Consider the following 18,430-nt stretch of genomic DNA (forward strand, 5'->3'; position numbering starts at 1 on the left):
TAATAAAAATGAAAGCATCAAAATACTTTTTAATTCAGTAAATTGAGAAGATTTACCAGTATTCTAGCCGACAGCATATCATAATACTTGCTAATCAGTTCTGGGCGACTTAGAACAAACTTTCCTACTAAATCAACAGCAGCTTCTCTGACTGATGTTGAATGATCTAAAAATGAATGACTGACTCCGAGCTGCATATCTTTTAATCCAAGAACACCAGGATCAACCTCTACAATCATTGTCAAACATTTCATTGCTTTTGTCCTAATAAGTACTGATGATTCTGTCAACACTTTCAATATCTGAAACAAACAGAACTTATTTTACATGCTAAATTAAATAAGTTTACTAGCATCAAAATTTTTACTACAATTGTGAAGATAAAAATGGCTACTTCTCAAGTTGAAAATACATCACTCTTTATAAAATAGTCTAAACATTTGAACAAAAAGAAAAGGATACTTACATGCTTTAGATAGGTGTTAAAGCTTTGTGAAAATGGCCTTTTTGAAGCTAAGTAACGTGCAACAAGTTCAGCACTATCATAATCTATGTATGTTTGCAGTGTTTGTGTTTTTACTCCATCATTCGATACAGTATCTTGAAAAGGACGAATTTTGCTAAGAAGAAATTTCTTTCTGGCTTCATTTATCCTAAACTGTTCTAAAGGATCGTCACTGTTATTTACATTTTTCTTTTTATCGTCTTCTTCCTCTTCTTCAGATAATGATGATGATGATTCTTCTTCACTAGATTCTAAAAGCAGAAAGAAAACAATAATAGTTGTTAAAATATGTCAAGATCTTTAACCCCCATGAAAAAATGTTATAAAAGACGTTTATGGTATAAACAGCCACATAACTGATGTTTTGAATAAGCATGACACAAACAAACATTTTTTTATTTTTATTTATTCAACAAAAGCAATAATACAGACTTCTTTATTTTTAATAGTAAAATTGTCAGCTTAATATATCTTTTTCTCTATTAAGCAATTATCATTATATTTTCATTAGTCTGACTAAAAATGGGTAATGATACATTTTTAAAACTTTGAACTTTAAAGGCTAAAGTGTAACTCATATTTCATTTCAAATATTTGTATTTAAAATTTTTTTTTGTAGTATAGGTTCCTTCAACTCACTATAAATACTTTCAAAAAAGAAAGGAAAAAGACTAAAAATAATGAATGCAGCAATTATTTCAACAACAGTCACATATCCTTAAACTCTAGATCTAGTACTATCTAGGCTATACTAACAGTTGACTGTAGCAATGGAGAGGATAAAACCGTTTACTAACTGATATATATATATATATATATATATAAAAAAATATTACCTATTATATAGGTGTTTCATTTTAATTGGCCCCAGGTGATTTTCTTGCAAACTACACATAATATAAAAAAATTACCTAAACAAAAGTTACTCAGATTGAAAGAGGACACCTCATGGTGACCTTGGATTTGACTTTCGACTTGGACTTATTTTACGGTTAACAAAATCTTTTTAAATGGAATGAGTTATTTTTGACCCCACTAATGAAAAGAGCAGAAAATTTTACACTGAAATATATGGTTACACATGTCACCTTGGACCTTTTTTTTGAAGGTCATATGGTTAACTATCAGGCAGTGTTATACAATAATGTAGTCATTTTTATGCTCTTTCCCATAGTTTGTGAGATAAATGCCCTGGAATATAAATATTTTAGGAATATTGTATGACCTTCAAAAACATGTACCTCGTATAACACTATCTCTGTTGGTTAATTGTATGATCTTCAAAAGAGGTCCAAGGTTATATGTGTGACCACATATTTCAATGTAAAATTTTCTGCTCTTTTCATTGGTGGGATAAAAAATAAATGATTCCACTTGAAAAAATTTGTGTTAACCTTGAAATAGCAGTCACGTTGAAGGTCATCATGAGGTGTCCTCCCCTCCAACCTGAGTAACTATTGTTTAGGTAATTTTTTGTATTGCGTGCAATTTACGAGAAAATCGCCTGGGGTGATTAAAATGAAACACATGTATAAATGTAATCATATAATAATTTCCTGATATAGAACTTATAATCAGTTGTACAAAACAAGTTAGCAATCGTCAATCAAGGAGCCTAAAGGATGAAAATCACCTGATGCAATATTCTTGAACTGTAATCTTTAACAGGTTATCTCAGCATTTAATACAATCAAATGAAGTTGTTGCTATAAAAAGACAAAATTAAATAAAAAAAGAACAGTAGAATTTTTATATGAATAAAAATGTACTAAGTCTACATGAATTTACAACCATTTTTCAAATTATATTTTAAGTTTTTAGTTTTTGCAACCTCAACTACTGCAACTAATTTTTTGTGTACCGATATACCCATAATGATTAGTATTTAATGATAGAAACTACATATTGCTGTATGACAGAAATAATCTAGGCATTTCATTAAAGAAATGGGAAGCAAAAATCTGGCCCATCAGCTTTCTTCTAAGAAACTAATTAGTGAATGAAACCAACACTAAATAAAAAAAACATCTGAAATATAAAATATTAATGTGTTCAGCAGCAAGGATGATATGAGGTGTTCGCCATCTAGCCATCTTACAGGCCAACAGTGCCACCTGTGTGCCTGGTGTATTAGCACATTTCCAGCAGTTCTATTCCACAGGTGCTTCAGTTGTGCTTGTAGAGCAATTTCCAGCCGCGGTGTAATACGTTTGTTGTGGTAATAGCATAACTAAGTAATTGCCAGATAAATAAACAATGGATAATTTACACTTCCTTTATTTATATTTTAAATTACATTAAATTAGTTAGACATTATATTAAATTAAGACATTTATAAAATATTAAAGGTTCTAGCTAGCAGAAGTATATATTTTAATTTACTTAGTTAACATCATAAAGAAAGTGAAGTCGTAAGTCATTAAATGCTTAATAATACTTAAGCTCAGCTGGTTCATTATTAAAAAATAAGAAAATGACAGGATATGTTGACATTTATCAATAGTATGAAGAAAACACATGAATCTGAACATACTGTCCATAAAAAAAAGTTCTTTTTTTATAATAACATGAGAACATCAATAAGGTACATAATATAATATAAGGTACATAAATGTTATACTAATATAAATATCATTAATAATATTCAGTAATACAAGATAAACAAGTATATTGTTATAATACAATTGTATACATGTATTTTACTTTTTTTTATCAATATAATACATAATAGTGATCATAAGAATGCATAATTATAGTAACACAATAAGAATAAAAGAACAATCATAATGCTCAGAATATTAATAACTTTGTAATAATATACTCAAATAATATATATATATATTCTTGCACACTTGTACCTATAATCTATAGTGTCTAGGATTTGTTTAAATGAGTTGTTCATGATGCAGGAGAAGATGTGTCCTACGGTCCGAATAACCATGGTCGCATTGGATTTCAAGTGTAAACAATGATGACTTATCATCATATCTAACTTGTGCCTATTATCTTACAGCGATTAGGATTTCTTTAAATATGTTGTTCGTGATGCAGTAGAAGATGTGTCCAATGGTTCGAATAACCATGGTGCCATTGGATAGAAAGTGTAAATAATGATGACTTATCGCATCTAACATATATACAATGTGTGTTGTGTGTGTGTGTATTTGTAAATGTAGTATATAACTATTTGTAAATGTAGTATATAACTAAGTATAAGTACTCATAAATGTAATGTAAATGTAGTATAATAATTAGTCTGTAGAGCAGGATGTTAGAAGAGCATATGAGCAAGATATAAATATACAGAATATTACATTAATAATATGTAACATTTATGAGCATAATATAAATCACAATTTAAAGCACATTAATAAAATATAATAAATAAATTACAATAATAAGTATAATATTAATTAACAAAATTATTTTAACAATAATCTAAATTAGTAACATGTGAAGTATTTTTTAAAAATTTAAAATAAATAATATTCAATTAATTATCAGACACTGGCACAAACACAACTTATGCACAGTTCTTCAGAGCTGACAATCAGCAGTCTTTAAATCAATGACTTGAACTAATTGGTCAGGACCTGGATAAACCTTAGTGATAATTCTGAATTTCCTTTGCATTGATGAGCAGTTCTCCTTACAGATTAATACTAAGTCTCCAATAGACAGATTACACAAAGGAAAATGCCATTAATTTCTCAGCTGGAGATAATGAAGATAGTCCTTAGACCATCGTTTCCAAATGGATTGGATGAATTTCTGGTGTAAATGCCAACAACCTACGCGGTTAATTTGAATTTCTTTATAATCTAGTTCAGGTAAAGACATAAGTGGACAACCAATAAGAAAATATCCAGGCGATAGTGGTTCTGGGTCCCTATGATCTGTAGAAACAGTAAAACTGGAACGAGAATTAAGACAGGCTTCAACCTGTGTTAAAACTGTATACAATTCTTCAAAGTTTATTAAGCATTTGAGGTATCTCTTTGAATTTCAGTAATTCTATTACTAATAATACCTTCCAAGCAGACAGATGTCCATGAATCCAGGACAACGCTATTGTTGAATCTGAATACAAATGTACATTCAGAGCATTTATTACCTTCACTAATAAACGTGAGAGTAATAAACAACCAAATAATTCAAGCCTTGGTAGTGTTATTTGCTTTAAAGGAGCAAGTTTTGATTTGGAACAAAGTAAGTTACATGAAAGTGTTTGATTAGAAAATAAAGTTTAAATGTAGATACAACAGCCATAATCCTTTATGGAAGCGTCTGAAAATTAACTCAATCCAAATACACATGGATTGAGTTAATCTCAGCGCCATTGTTGAATTTAATTGGATGACTTATCTTAATTAATTGAATTAAGTAAAACTGACTGTGTAACTTATACCACTGAGATAATACTGTTGTAGATAATTTATCATCCCAATTAATTTTAAGTTGCCATAAAGATTGCATAAAACATTTATAAGAGAAAACAATAGGACCAATAAGACCTAATGAGTCAAATACTCCTGCAATAATAGAGAGAACAATTCTTTTAGTATCAATAGTTGAGTAATTTGAAATGATGTGTCTGTAGAATTGTTCCACAAAATGCCTAAGTACGTAACTCATGTTCCGGGGCTAAAAGAATAGAACAATTATGCTCAGGAGTAGCAATATTATGATTGTTAGAGAACCATTGATGAAATGGAAAATCATAACGCTGGAGTAAATTAGAAACATCAGTTTTTAATTGGATAGCTTCATCTAGATGGTCAGAGCCCGAAATAAAATCATCAACATAAAAATCATTTCTAATAGCATTACATGCTAATGGGAGATTTCTTTGGTTTTCATTTGATATTTGGATTAGACAGGTAGCGACTAACTATAGAGCAGAAGTGGTTCCATATGTTATAGTCTGAATTGCAAAATGTTGTAGTTGTTGATCTGGAGATTCACCCACAAAATGTGTTGTAAATTAGTGTCATAAGGTCTAACTAGTATTTGAGGATACATTTTTGCTATGTCATATATAATGACATAGTTATGGAGTCACCTCCTCTATGAATCATGAGACCTTGCCGTTGGTGAGGGGGCTTGAGTGCTCAGGGATACAGAGTAGCTGGACTGAAGGTGCAACCATATCGGAGAGGTATCTGTTGAGAGCCAGACTAAGGAATGATTCCTGAAAGAGGGCAGCAGCTCTTTCAGTAGTTGTTAGGGGCGTGAGTCACAATGACTTAAACGGCCGTATCAACATCACTCAGTCCTCTGAGTACTGCGCAGCTGAAAGCAATGGAAAACTACAGCTGCTTTTTTTCCAAGAAAATGTGGCTCTCTGCATTTTCACATAGCAATAATGGAGGCGCCTTCCTTGGTAAAATATTCCGGAGGTAAAATAGTCCCCCGTTCGGATCTCCGGGTGGGGACTACTAAGGAAGGGGTCACCAGAAAATTAAAAAATAACATTCTACGAGTCGGAGCGTGGAATGTTAGAAGCTTAAAAAAGGTTGGTAGGCTAGAAAATTTAAAAAGGGAAATGGATAGGGTGAATGTGGATATAGTAGGAATTAGTGAGGTTCGGTGGGAAGAGGACGGCGACTTTTGGTCAGGTGATTTTAGAGTAATTAACTCAGCGTCAAATAATGGGCAGGCAGGAGTAGGTTTCGTGATGAACAAGAAGATAGGGAGGAGAGTGGAGTATTTCAAAACGCATAGCGATAGAATCTTTGTAATAAGGATAAAATCAAAACCTAAACCGACAACAATTGTTAACGTTTATATGCCTACAAGCGCCCATGATGATGATGAGGTAGAGTGTCTATACGAAGAGATTGATGAAGCAATTAAACACGTAAAAGGAGATGAAAATTTAATAATAGTTGGAGATTGGAATGCAAGCATTGGAAAAGGCAAGGAAGGAAATATAGTGGGTGAATACGGGCTGGGCAGAAGGAATGAAAGAGGGGACCGACTTATAGAGTTTTGCACGAAGTATAATTTAGTAATTGCCAACACCCAATTTAAAAATCATAATAGAAGAATATACACTTGGAAAAAGCCAGGCGATACTGCAAGGTATCAGATAGATTATATCATGGTTAAGCAAAGATTTAGAAATCAACTCGTTGACTGCAAAACTTACCCTGGAGCAGACATTGATAGCGACCATAATTTGGTGATAATGAAATGTAGATTGGGGTTTAAAAACCTGAAGAAAAGTTGTCAGATGAATCGGTGGAATTTAGAGAAGCTTGAGGAAGAGGAGGTAAAGAAGATTTTTGAGGAGGACATCGCAAGAGGTCTGAGTAAAAAAGATAAGGTAGAAAATGTAGAAGAAGAATGGGAGAATGTTAAAAAGGAAATTCTTAAATCAGCAGAAGCAAACTTAGGCGGAATAAAGAGAACTGGTAGAAAACCTTGGGTTTCAGACGATATATTGCAGCTGATGGATGAACGTAGAAAATATAAGAATGCTAATGATGAAGAAAGTAAAAGGAACTATCGGCAATTAAGAAATGCTATAAATAGGAAGTGCAAACTGGCGAAAGAAGAGTGGATTAAAGAAAAGTGTTCAGAAGTGGAAAGAGAAATGAACATTGGTAAAATAGACGGAGCATACAGGAAAGTTAAGGAAAATTTTGGGGTACATAAATTAAAATCTAATAATGTGTTAAACAAAGATGGTACACCAATATATAATACGAAAGGTAAAGTCGATAGATGGGTGGAATATATTGAAGAGTTATACGGAGGAAATGAATTAGAAAATGGTTTTATAGAGGAAGAAGAGGAAGTTGAGGAGGATGAAATGGGAGAAACAATACTGAGATCTGAATTTAAGAGAGCATTAAAAGATTTAAATGGCAGAAAGGCTCCTGGAATAGACGGAATACCTGTAGAATTACTGCGCAGTGCAGGTGAGGAAGCGATTGATAGATTATACAAACTGGTGTGTAATATTTATGAAAAAGGGGAATTTCCGTCAGACTTCAAAAAAAGTGTTATAGTTATGATACCAAAGAAAGCAGGGGCAGATAAATGTGAAGAATATAGAACAATTAGTTTAACTAGTCATGCATCAAAAATCTTAACTAGAATTTTATACAGAAGAATTGAGAGGAGAGTGGAAGAAGTGTTAGGAGAAGACCAATTTGGTTTCAGGAAAAGTATAGGGACAAGGGAAGCAATTTTAGGCCTCAGATTAATAGTAGAAGGAAGATTAAAGAAAAACAAACCAACATACTTGGCGTTTATAGACCTAGAAAAGGCTTTCGATAACGTAGATTGGAATAAAATGTTCAGCATTTTAAAAAAATTAGGGTTCAAATACAGAGATAGAAGAACAATTGCTAACATGTACAAGAACCAAACAGCAACAATAACAATTGAAGAACATAAGAAAGAAGCCCTAATAAGAAAGGGAGTCCGACAAGGATGTTCCCTATCTCCGTTACTTTTTAATGTTTACATGGAACTAGCAGTTAATGATGTTAAAGAACAATTATTCGGAGTAACATTACAAGGTGAAATGATAAAGATGCTACGATTTGCTGATGATATAGTAATTCTAGCCGAGAGTAAAAAGGATTTAGAAGAAACAATGAACGGCATAGATGAAGTCCTACGCAAGAACTATCGCATGAAAATAAACAAGAACAAAACAAAAGTAATGAAATGTAGTAGAAATAACAAAGATGGACCGCTGAATGTGAAAATAGGAGGAGAAAAGATTATGGAGGTAGAAGAATTTTGTTATTTGGGAAGTAAAATTACTAAAGATGGACGAAGCAGGAGCGATATAAAATGCCGAATAGCACAAGCTAAACGAGCCTTCAGTAAGAAATATAATTTGTTTACATCAAAAATTAATTTAAATCTCAGGAAAAGATTTTTGAAAGTGTATGTTTGGAGTGTCGCTTTTTAATGGAAGTGAAACTTGGACAATCCGAGTATCTGAGAAGAAAAGATTAGAAGCTTTTGAAATGTGGTGCTATAGGAGAATGTTAAAAATCAGATGGGTGGATAAAGTGACAAATGAAGAGGTATTGCGGCAAATAGATGAAGAAAGAAGCGTTTGGAAAAATATAGTTAAAAGAAGAGACAGACTTATAGGCCACATACTAAGGCATCCTGGAATAGTCGCTTTAATATTGGAAGGACAGGTAGAAGGGAAAAATTGTGTAGGCAGGCCACTTTTGGAGTATGTAAAACAAATTGTTGGGGATCTAGGATGTAGAGGGTATACTGAAATGAAACGACTAGCACTAGATAGGGAATCTTGGAGAGCTGCATCAAACCAGTCAAATGACTGAAGACAAAAAAAAAAAAAAAATGGAGTCTAAATGAAAGTATTATTGAGAATAAATCCAGTTGGACAACAGGCCCAACTAATAGTATATCATTAAGAGATAAACCAAGAGGTTATAGCTAAGCCATTGAAGTGTACTTGCATTTTAGTAGTTAGACTTGTGGGCTTAAATATTGGGTGGTAAGGTAAGTAATATATATCTGAATCATTAGTTAATAAATTGTCAGAATTAAGTAATGACATATGACCTAATCTTAAGTAGTCTTGCATAAAGGTGGAATATTCCCCTATAAGATTAGAATTGTTGCATAATCTTTGTTCCAGAAATAAGAACTTATTTTTAATGTTAATGAATCACCTACAGAGTTTATCAGATTTACGTGGTATTTAGACGATAAATCTGCCTTGATTGTTCCTAGTGGTATGAAGTTGGAAGGGTGTTTCACATGTAGAAGTTTCATTAACTGAAACATCAGAATCAAGTATAGTTGAATGATCTAAGTTACTGTTACTTGTAAAAAGGGACGTACCAGCATTCTTATGTTTAAATTTAGCAGGACAACAACCGCTAAGAATATATCCTAGCTTAGTCTCTTGAATAATAGGATATCTTGAATAAGTTTACAAGGGAAAATAAGATTTAAATACAATCGGGCTCCGATTAAAATATCAATATTGTTTGATATATTAAATTTGGGATCTGCAAAGAATAGATTTTGAGGTAGATTAAGATAAGTTTCAAATGTATGTAATGGAAGGTTATTAGTTATGTCTGGTAAAACATCACAATGCACTTTGAATGAAAAGTTTTTGTATAATGAATGCAATGTAAGTACTACACTATAATCAGATTTGACTAACGCATTATTTATGTCTGAAATAGCCAAATCTTTTTTATAGAGTTGAAGTCCTAATTTGCGAGCAAACTTGTATGAGAAAAAGTTTAATTGACTGCTTGAGTCTAACAAGACTACACAAATGAGAATGACCAAAAACAACATCTACATTACATACAGCAGTAGACAAAATTACAATTTTGTTTAATTGTAAGCAATAGTCATTATTACTAAATTTATCATTATTTAATTTAAAATTAGTTTTATCAGTATGAACGAGTGTGTTGAGTCTTTGTTGATATAAATCACATAAGTTACTTGAGTAACATTGATAAATGTTCCTTTATAATGATGATATACTTGCAGTAACATAAACAAACTGTGATGTAAATAAATGCAGTATTATACTAAAGAAACAGAATGTAGATGGCAGTGACAAGAGCTGGTCGGCTGCGACCAATGTGCCAACTGGCCGCTTAGTTTGAAAGTAAAGTAAAATAAGAAAGAAAACATGTTGGATTTCTGATAAGTTTTCCCACTACATGGCAGCACTGAATGCGTTAAACATTACATAAATGTACAATTCAATAAAACAATCATTTATAAAGTATCAAACTGCACATACACACACACAAAATATTATTATCTTTTATGAGCACATATGATTGATCACTTTAGTCAGTCCATTATCCAAGCCACTTGGACTGTTTAGGCCTTATGGTTCTCCCAGTACGTATTCATATGTTCCGATCTTTATGCCCCTTCTAGTGTTGAAAATGTTATGTTGTGAGTTTTTTCTTGTGAATGTGAAGCAAGTGTTTTTGTTCTTGATTTTCTTGTTTAATTTTATCTTATCCATGGTATTTACTGGTGTACGGCCAATTTCCTTCAGATCCTCTGTTATTTCTCTGATTCATCTGCATTCTGTCTTGGTGTTTTTCGAGTCAAGAGTATACTGCACCACCTGTTTCAGAAGCCCTGAATCTTGCATCCTTATGATATATCCAAAAAATCCTAGTCTCCTCTTATGCACAGTATCAGTGATGGGTTTTCTAACTCTTTGTGCACGACTTTGTTGGGCACAATCCATCGCTAACCATCTTTCTGGAGCCTGAATGTCTTTGACTGTTCATTCAGGTGGAAGAATGTTTCTGTTGCATAAATGGCTTCTGGTTTTATAACTGTGATGTAGTGTCTTATTTTTGCGTGTATTAATAGGCATTTTTTATTGTAAATGCACCATGATAATTTTTGAGCTTTAGCTAGTTTGTTTCTTCTTATTTGGATTGAGGTTTTTTCACTTACTATTTCTCTGAGGTATTTACATTGGGTTACTATTCTGATTTTATTACAGTTTATGTTTACTTCTTTTAATCGTGTTGGTTTCTGGGGAAAAATTTCTGTCTTTTTGAATGATATTTTCAGGCAGATTTTATTTGCAATGTTTTGAAGTTCTATCTGTGATTTAGCTTCGTAGATGTCATTTGCTAGCAGTGCAAAGTCATCAGTGAAACCAAGAAAGTTTGTTTTGATTTTTCGGCCAATTTTTACTTTTGAGGGGCATTTTTTGAGCTATTCCCTCATTACCATTTCTAGAGCACAGCTGAATAATAGCGGTGAGAACCCATTGCCTTGGTGCAGCCCTGTTTTGATCTCAAATGGTTCCGACAGCTCGCCTTTAAATTCTCTCTTTGACTTAGTGTTTGTGAGGGTCAGTTTTATTTTGTTTATTAATTTGGCATGTAGTCCATGGTGGCTTAGAATTTTTAGTAGGGATTCTCCGTGAATGCATTCATAAGCTTTCTTGAAATCTACACATGTTATCACCATGTCTGTGTTTCTTTTCCTGTTGTAATCCATTATTAGCGTGAGACTCATGATCTGGTCTGGGGAGCTCCTCCAGGGTCTGAAACCTCTCTAGTATTCTAGTTCTTTCTCGAGTTGTGGATTGATCCTTGTGAGGATGATTCTTGAAAGAATTTTGTATGTTGGTCTAGGAGTGAGATTCCCCTGTAATTGTTAGGGTCTGTTTTGTCCCCTTTTTTGTGAAGTGGATGGATGAGAGCTGTCATCCAGTGTTCTGGTAGTTCTTTGAACCAGATGTTAACAAGCTGTTGAACAACTTTTGCTGATCTTCCTGCATGTTTCCAGATCTATACAAAAGTCTGATCTTCTCCTGCTGCTTTGCAATTCTTCATGTCACCCAGTACTTGGTAGACTTCTTTTATTGTGGGAGGGTTGATGTTTTCTGGTAGTGTGTTACAGGTGTATTGTTGTTGAAGATTAGGAATTCTGTCAGTTCGTCGCAATTTAGGAATTTATAGAAATATTTAGCTAGGATTTCCAAGTTGTCTTTATTGTTATGGGCCAGTTTACCGTTTTCATTCTTCATTAGTAGGGTTGGGGTTCATATTTTCGGAGCTAATTTCTCAAAGTTTTGTAGTAGTCTCTCAACTGTGTTTTACTGAATTCTTCTTCTATTGACTTTAGTGTCTCTTTATGGTCTTATCTTTTTATTCTTAGGGGAATAGAGGATTGTTATTTGAATTCTTGCATAGAATTTATTATTTTGAGACTGACTAAAAAGCCTGTTCCAAACTTTAGGACAATTTTCATCACTCTCTTCCCAGGTATACTTTTGTAGAGCCTGTATCCTTGCAATTCCATGGTGTTCTGGTCGATATTTCTTATTTCCTACAGACCCATGATGAGAATTTTGTGTTGGTTCATTAGGCCAGTGATTATTTTTGTTTACCAGCCTGCATGAGTGATTTTACATTGTGTGTGGAAATGTAGGTGATATGCTTTGGTTTATTTTATACTTTGTATTTCTCTTGTTCGTGTTTGTAGGGTTGGAGTATTCCAATGCTTCCAATCGCATGTTATCTTTTAGGTGGCAGCCTGCTGTATCTGAATATTGCCTTCTCTGAACTCTGGAGTTGCTTGGTACAGCTGATAAGAGTATTCCTTAAAAGACCTTTCAGAGTTGACTGTCAAGGGGTCACCTGTGGTGGGACTAGGTCCCAAGTTATAAATAAACTTCAATATTTTTAAACTCCATTAATGTAACTGTGATAAAAAAAACTTCTTTTATTATTAAAAATATTCTCTTAAGTTTTACAACACCTGGAAGATTTCTGAAAGTAGTGTTCTGGAAATTGAAGGAAAAAATTCCAATCGCTAAAGCTACTACATTAAATATATCGGTTCCTTTAGATCACTTTAGGTTAATGATAGGTGTAATTCACTGTATATTGTTGGCATACATTATTGGTTAATGACTATAGCGATTGATACCGTTTAAGAAAAACATATATTTCTGTAAAATTTCAAATGGATATTAATATGCTGAATATTTGTACTATCTTAGGCTAATTGTTTTTATATGAGAATACAGAATAGTCTAGGCTATGAAAAATAAAATTTCTTTTTTCTTTCTTAATAATGTAGCCTGGTTCAAATTCCATATGGTAATCAAGTTAATTTCTGATAAGTTATAACAGAATACATACAAAATATTGTTTTATTGTACTCTATTAAAATTTGTAATGTTTATATTCGAGGTAGGTATGTTATAACTTATGATAAATGAGAAAAAAGAAGCAAAATTGCTTCAATTGAAAATGAAACACATCCAACAGGAACCTACCGTGCTAACTGATAAAACAGAGTATAAAAATAAAGTTGGATAGATTTGTAATACAAATTTAGAAAATGTGAATAAACGCTTTCTAAAAAAATAAAAATTAATACAATGTTTTTTTTATTCTCTGCTTTGTGTTTATTCAAAAAAATAAACATGCTGGCAGCTTGGTATTTGATATCCTCAAATTACCATAGCATTTCAAGTTTAACTAAAGTGCAGGGGCTAATCTCAATGCTGTGACATTAAAACTAATATCGTTAAAGGATAGATGAATTACATACCTCTTTTTCTTTTATGTTTCTTTGATTTTGAATTTGTTTTACTAGGTTTAGATGCACTTGGTGGATTATTCACTGTATTATCCTGATACCATTGGGCCAGATAGAAATGCCGAGCATGTGTTAATGCTGGTTCAACTTGACCCTGTACTGCAAGATAATCTAAAAGAACCCTTTGAAGAAACTGTATTCTCTCTTCATCACAGGATACACCTTTGACATCACCCTAAAAACATAAAAAAATACCAATGGTAGTTACAAAAAGAATATAGCTAGAAAAAATGTGCTTAATTGCAATCACACAATTTTATAAGACATAATGAGTAAATTTTATCGTCAGACCAGATATTCAAACATCAGTATTCATTTAATATTTAACCTAATAATCTTAACAGATATGAATTCTATGGTCTTCACGAATAATTAATTAAGTAGTATAAATTAAATCAGCCATACTATAACAAACTGAGTAAATAAAAATGTAATTTATGTGTTTACTCACTAATGCATACCTTTATGTTACCATCATCATCTTTCAGTTCTTCAGCTTTTATTTCTTGTATTATTTGATCAATAGCTTCAATTTTCAAATTTGAAACAACTGCATCTTTCCTGAGACGAGCAGCAACAACACCCAAATAATCTAATGAAGCAACTCTCAAAGACATTTCTAATCCTTTGTTCACAAAATTCGCCACCTAATTTGAAACAATGTGAAACTTAAATCAAGAAAATAAAAGAAAAATAAACTCATTGCGAGTAAAAATCACAATAAACATATATGAAACGACAAATTTGTTTGACACCACTTACATAATGATATGATTTTATAACTGGACTTCACACAGAATTTAATAACTGCTACCACTAAAATCATTTAAATAACATCAACTGAACATTAACTGTTTATAACAGTCCAATTACAAATGTTTAATATTAGGGCATGTATAAAAGAAGCTAAATTAAATTTACTAAGTTAATGATAACATGGTGTTGATTCAATTCAACACAAAGTCATTATCATTAACATAGTAAATTTAACTCAAACTAAATGAAAATCTAAAAAACGTTATTTTTTTTAAATTATAAAAATTAAAATAGTATATTTTTCATTTCAAGGGATTTTACTGTATTTTTTCTAATTTATGTGTCCTTGCCTGCCTTAATTCTTTTTTGTTGTTGTAATTCTTTTAACTTGTGGAAAACATGGAACAAAGAATTTGTATTAAATTTTGCTTTAAGACTGGAAAAAAGTGCAGCACTGCATTTGAGATGATTCTTCTATGAATAAAACAAGTGTTTACAAATGATAGAAACATTTTCAAGAGAGCCGTGAAGATGTTGAATGTCCTGGACATCCCAGCACATCAACAACTGATGACAACACCAAAAAAATGATGAAAATGATTATGGACAATTGCCAAATCACTATCAGAGAGGTTGCTAATGATGTTGGCATATAATTTGACTCATACCAAGCAATTTTTTTTGGATGTTTTGGACATGGAATGAGTGATAGCAAAATTTATTGATTTTTGAACAAAAGCAGTACTGAATGACCTTTGCTCAGGAGTTGTTGAATAAAGTGAATGACAATCCAGCAGTGCTTAAATGGGTCATAACTGATGATGAAACATGGATGTATGGGTATGATGTCAAAACTAATGCCCAATTACTCAATGGAAGCTTCCTGAAGAGCCAAGACAATTTTGTCAAGTTCCATCAAATGTGAAGGTTCTGATCACAGTGTTCTTTGATTTCAATGGCTCGGAGTATCATGAGTTCTTGCCAACAGGTCATACGGTCTATAAGGAGTACTACCTGGAAGTTCTATGCCATTTGCTTGAAGCAATCTGAAGAAAATGCACAGATTTGTGGCAATACATTGATAATGATACCTGCTCACACTTCACTGCTTGTTCATGAAGTTTTGGCCAAAAACAACATCGTTATGATGTTCAGTCTTTGTATTCATCGGACATGGCCCCTTGTGCTTCTTCCTATTCCCCAAGCTGAAAAGAACTATGAAAGAATGCTGTTTTGCTAATACTGAAGAGATAAAGAGAGAATCACTGAAGTAGGTAAATGCCATACTGAAAATTGTGTTCCAGAGGTGCTTCAAAGATTGGAAAAGACGCTGGCACAACTGTATTATATGTGAAGGAGAGAGTACTTTGAACATGATAAAATAAATATTGATGAATAAATACAGATTTTTTGAGAAAAACTAAAATTCAGCCAATTTTTTTTATCAAACCTTGTATGTTATCTCCTTGTTCCCAGTACATTTTTTTAATTTGTGAACTTCCCTAGCTTTTCTCTTTTCTTGTATTAACAATAGTAATCTACTCCTATATTATTCTCACTGCATCTTACATGTTTAAGTTGATCATCTATTATTTCAAACATTTTTTCAGTTATTCCAATTTCCATTACGTGTAAAATAACAATCTCTAACATGGCAGGAGCAGTGGGATCGGGCCACAAAGAATAGGTGGACCCACCGTCTTATTGGGGACATTATGGGGTGGTGCCAGAGGATCCATGGCATGCCGAGTTTTGAGTTAATGAATTTGTGGTGGGTCATGGGGAATTCAGGTCTTATTTGTATAGATTCAGGCTCGATCAATCTGAAAATTGTCCTGAGTGCAAGGTAGAAGAGACCCTCCAACATGTTTTCTTTTTGTGTCCGTGATTTGTCATAGAGCATAGAGAGATGCTCGGCAACCTGAGACATGAGCATCTGTTTTGCCCTGAAGATGTTCTAACAGTGGAAAGATTCGTCAGGATGGTCATGAGGAAGCTCAAATTATATGAGGAGTCCCGCAGAGGAGAATGGTGCCGAAGGGCGTGGTGGCGACAGGTCCTTGGCTGAGTGCCTAGGAGGCCCCCTGTACGTGTGGGGATTGCCTGGGTGCAATGAGGTCGGGGATACTCTGCTCGTGCATCTGATGGTGGCTACTGGTAAGTGGTGTGACTATTTAAGATTTCTGTCTTGACGGCTGTGTGGGTGTGTAACGCGAAGGTGTTGTGGATGTTAGTAGCTTGTCCTGGTTTCTGCAGGTTCTTGTGTGTTGTCGGTGTATGTATTTGATGTGCTTCATGTGTTGCTTCCACTAGTGTTATTTATGTGGTGTGTGACATTGTTGGATTGTTATGACTATGTATGGGCGATTCCCCCTTTTTCTGATGAAATGTTTTTATAAGCAGTCCCAGAATTGGGGAAGCCAGGTCGTGTGCAGGTATACATATGCCCTTGGCTATAACTGGTGGAACCTGTTAGTGAGCTCGACACTGCTTAGGTGCCTGTAAATGGGGTTCCTCCACCTCTTAAAAAAAAAAATACTCAGTCGGCTTGGGTTCTGAATCTATCCTGACTAAATTAATTCCTCAGTATTTGTTTATAACAGTATATCTGCAATCCTTTTTTCTAACTCACTATTATCCCTATTCCTGCATTTCTATTTTTTCATTAATAATTCTATAACTCTAAAATAAAAAACACTGTTCATCTTACATTCTTATCTCAATCTTAAAACTCAATCCCTTCTAACATAATTCTATCAACTTCTCCCTTTTAAACTGCCTAATGTAATTAACACTTTTATATAATTCTATATATGGACAAAGTCTACAAACATAATAATCTGATACTTTCTGATGACTCCTGAATGGTAACCGTTGAAGATTGAAGCGACTTATTTACTTGAGGAATATCTATAACTGATAGTATAAAAACATATTTTAATAAAATTTTATAATACATTACTATGTAGTTACGCTGCTTTTATCTATACACAATCTTCAAAGCCAGACACCCAAAATTGCTAGCTAGAGCAGCTTCTACTCTAGTAGATGATGATACTCTATCAGCATATTGATAACTCATAGAGTAGATGCTGCTCTAGCTATCTGGTTTTCAGATATAAACAAGCTTTCCAATGACAAAATCTCACAATTTCTAGAGCAAGCTACAAAATTTTAATAGTAAGTAAAATAATTAACTATTATTTATTAATAATTACTAAAATTTATTATCTTTGTAAAAGATTACACCTACACAACTGCAACTGTTATAATAAATACTTATGTTAATCTTCTTATCTTTAATTTATTCTCTTTAACTATACATTATGTAAGCAAGGTTCCAAAAATTTTATGATTATATAACAAACAATCCCATATATAAAAAAACTAGAGCAAGTTACGCAAGTTATAAATCTTACCAAGAGAGTTCCTAAAACACTAAGCATTAGTTCTGCTGCTGGCCATTCTGGTTTATTGACAGTTGTCAACAGATCCTGAACAAAATTCTCAAACAGAGGACGGTAATCAATTTCTTCAGATTTACTGCTACATTTTGCAAGAAATACATAAAGAAAGTTAGAAGCGGTTGTACGAGCAGCATTGAATTTTGTTACAATAATAACATCAGGATCTGGACTATTAGTTCCCTGCTGTTTCGAATCAAGGTTTGGAGGAAGAACAACCATACACTGAATCAATTGAAGCACAAGAGCAGTCAGCATCTGAATATACTCTTCACTGTTTAACCTATAAGAACGAAGGCTTCTTTTACTACTGGGTAGGCGTGCCATAGATGCTAATATGTCATCAAGTAATAGCTTCCGATGTTTCTCATACTTGGTAAAAATCTGTAACAAAATATTTCATTCAATACATTATCAAATAAGGACTTCCTTAAAAATATTTTTTGTTCAGCAACTGTTCTATGTTCAATTCTCTACATCCAGTAATTGTATACATATAATAGAGAAAATTAAGGCTTGGTACTACTCTTTGGAAAGTATGCTGTCTGTTGTTGAAGAAACTATAAATCATATATGT

At 32.9% G+C, this 18,430-nt stretch overlaps 1 protein-coding gene across 4 annotated transcripts in view; it reads right to left on the reverse strand.

The window, feature by feature from the left end:
• Nipped-B (Nipped-B cohesin loading factor) overlaps positions 1 to 18,430 on the reverse strand; it is a 127,423-nt gene that overhangs the window by 38,418 nt on the left and 70,575 nt on the right. For all 4 annotated transcript variants that reach the window (XM_075362437.1, XM_075362439.1, XM_075362440.1 and 1 more), the window contains exons 13-17: positions 17,809 to 18,237; positions 14,095 to 14,280; positions 13,586 to 13,808; positions 467 to 756; positions 57 to 302 (exon numbers count right to left, since the gene is read on the reverse strand). In XM_075362437.1, coding sequence (XP_075218552.1) covers positions 57 to 302; positions 467 to 756; positions 13,586 to 13,808; positions 14,095 to 14,280; positions 17,809 to 18,237 — 1,374 coding nt within the window. The remainder of the gene's footprint in view (positions 1 to 56; positions 303 to 466; positions 757 to 13,585; positions 13,809 to 14,094; positions 14,281 to 17,808; positions 18,238 to 18,430) is intronic.

The sequence above is a fragment of the Lycorma delicatula genome, chromosome 4 (assembly GCF_047948215.1).
Source record: "Lycorma delicatula isolate Av1 chromosome 4, ASM4794821v1, whole genome shotgun sequence".
Lineage (NCBI taxonomy): Eukaryota > Metazoa > Arthropoda > Insecta > Hemiptera > Fulgoridae > Lycorma > Lycorma delicatula.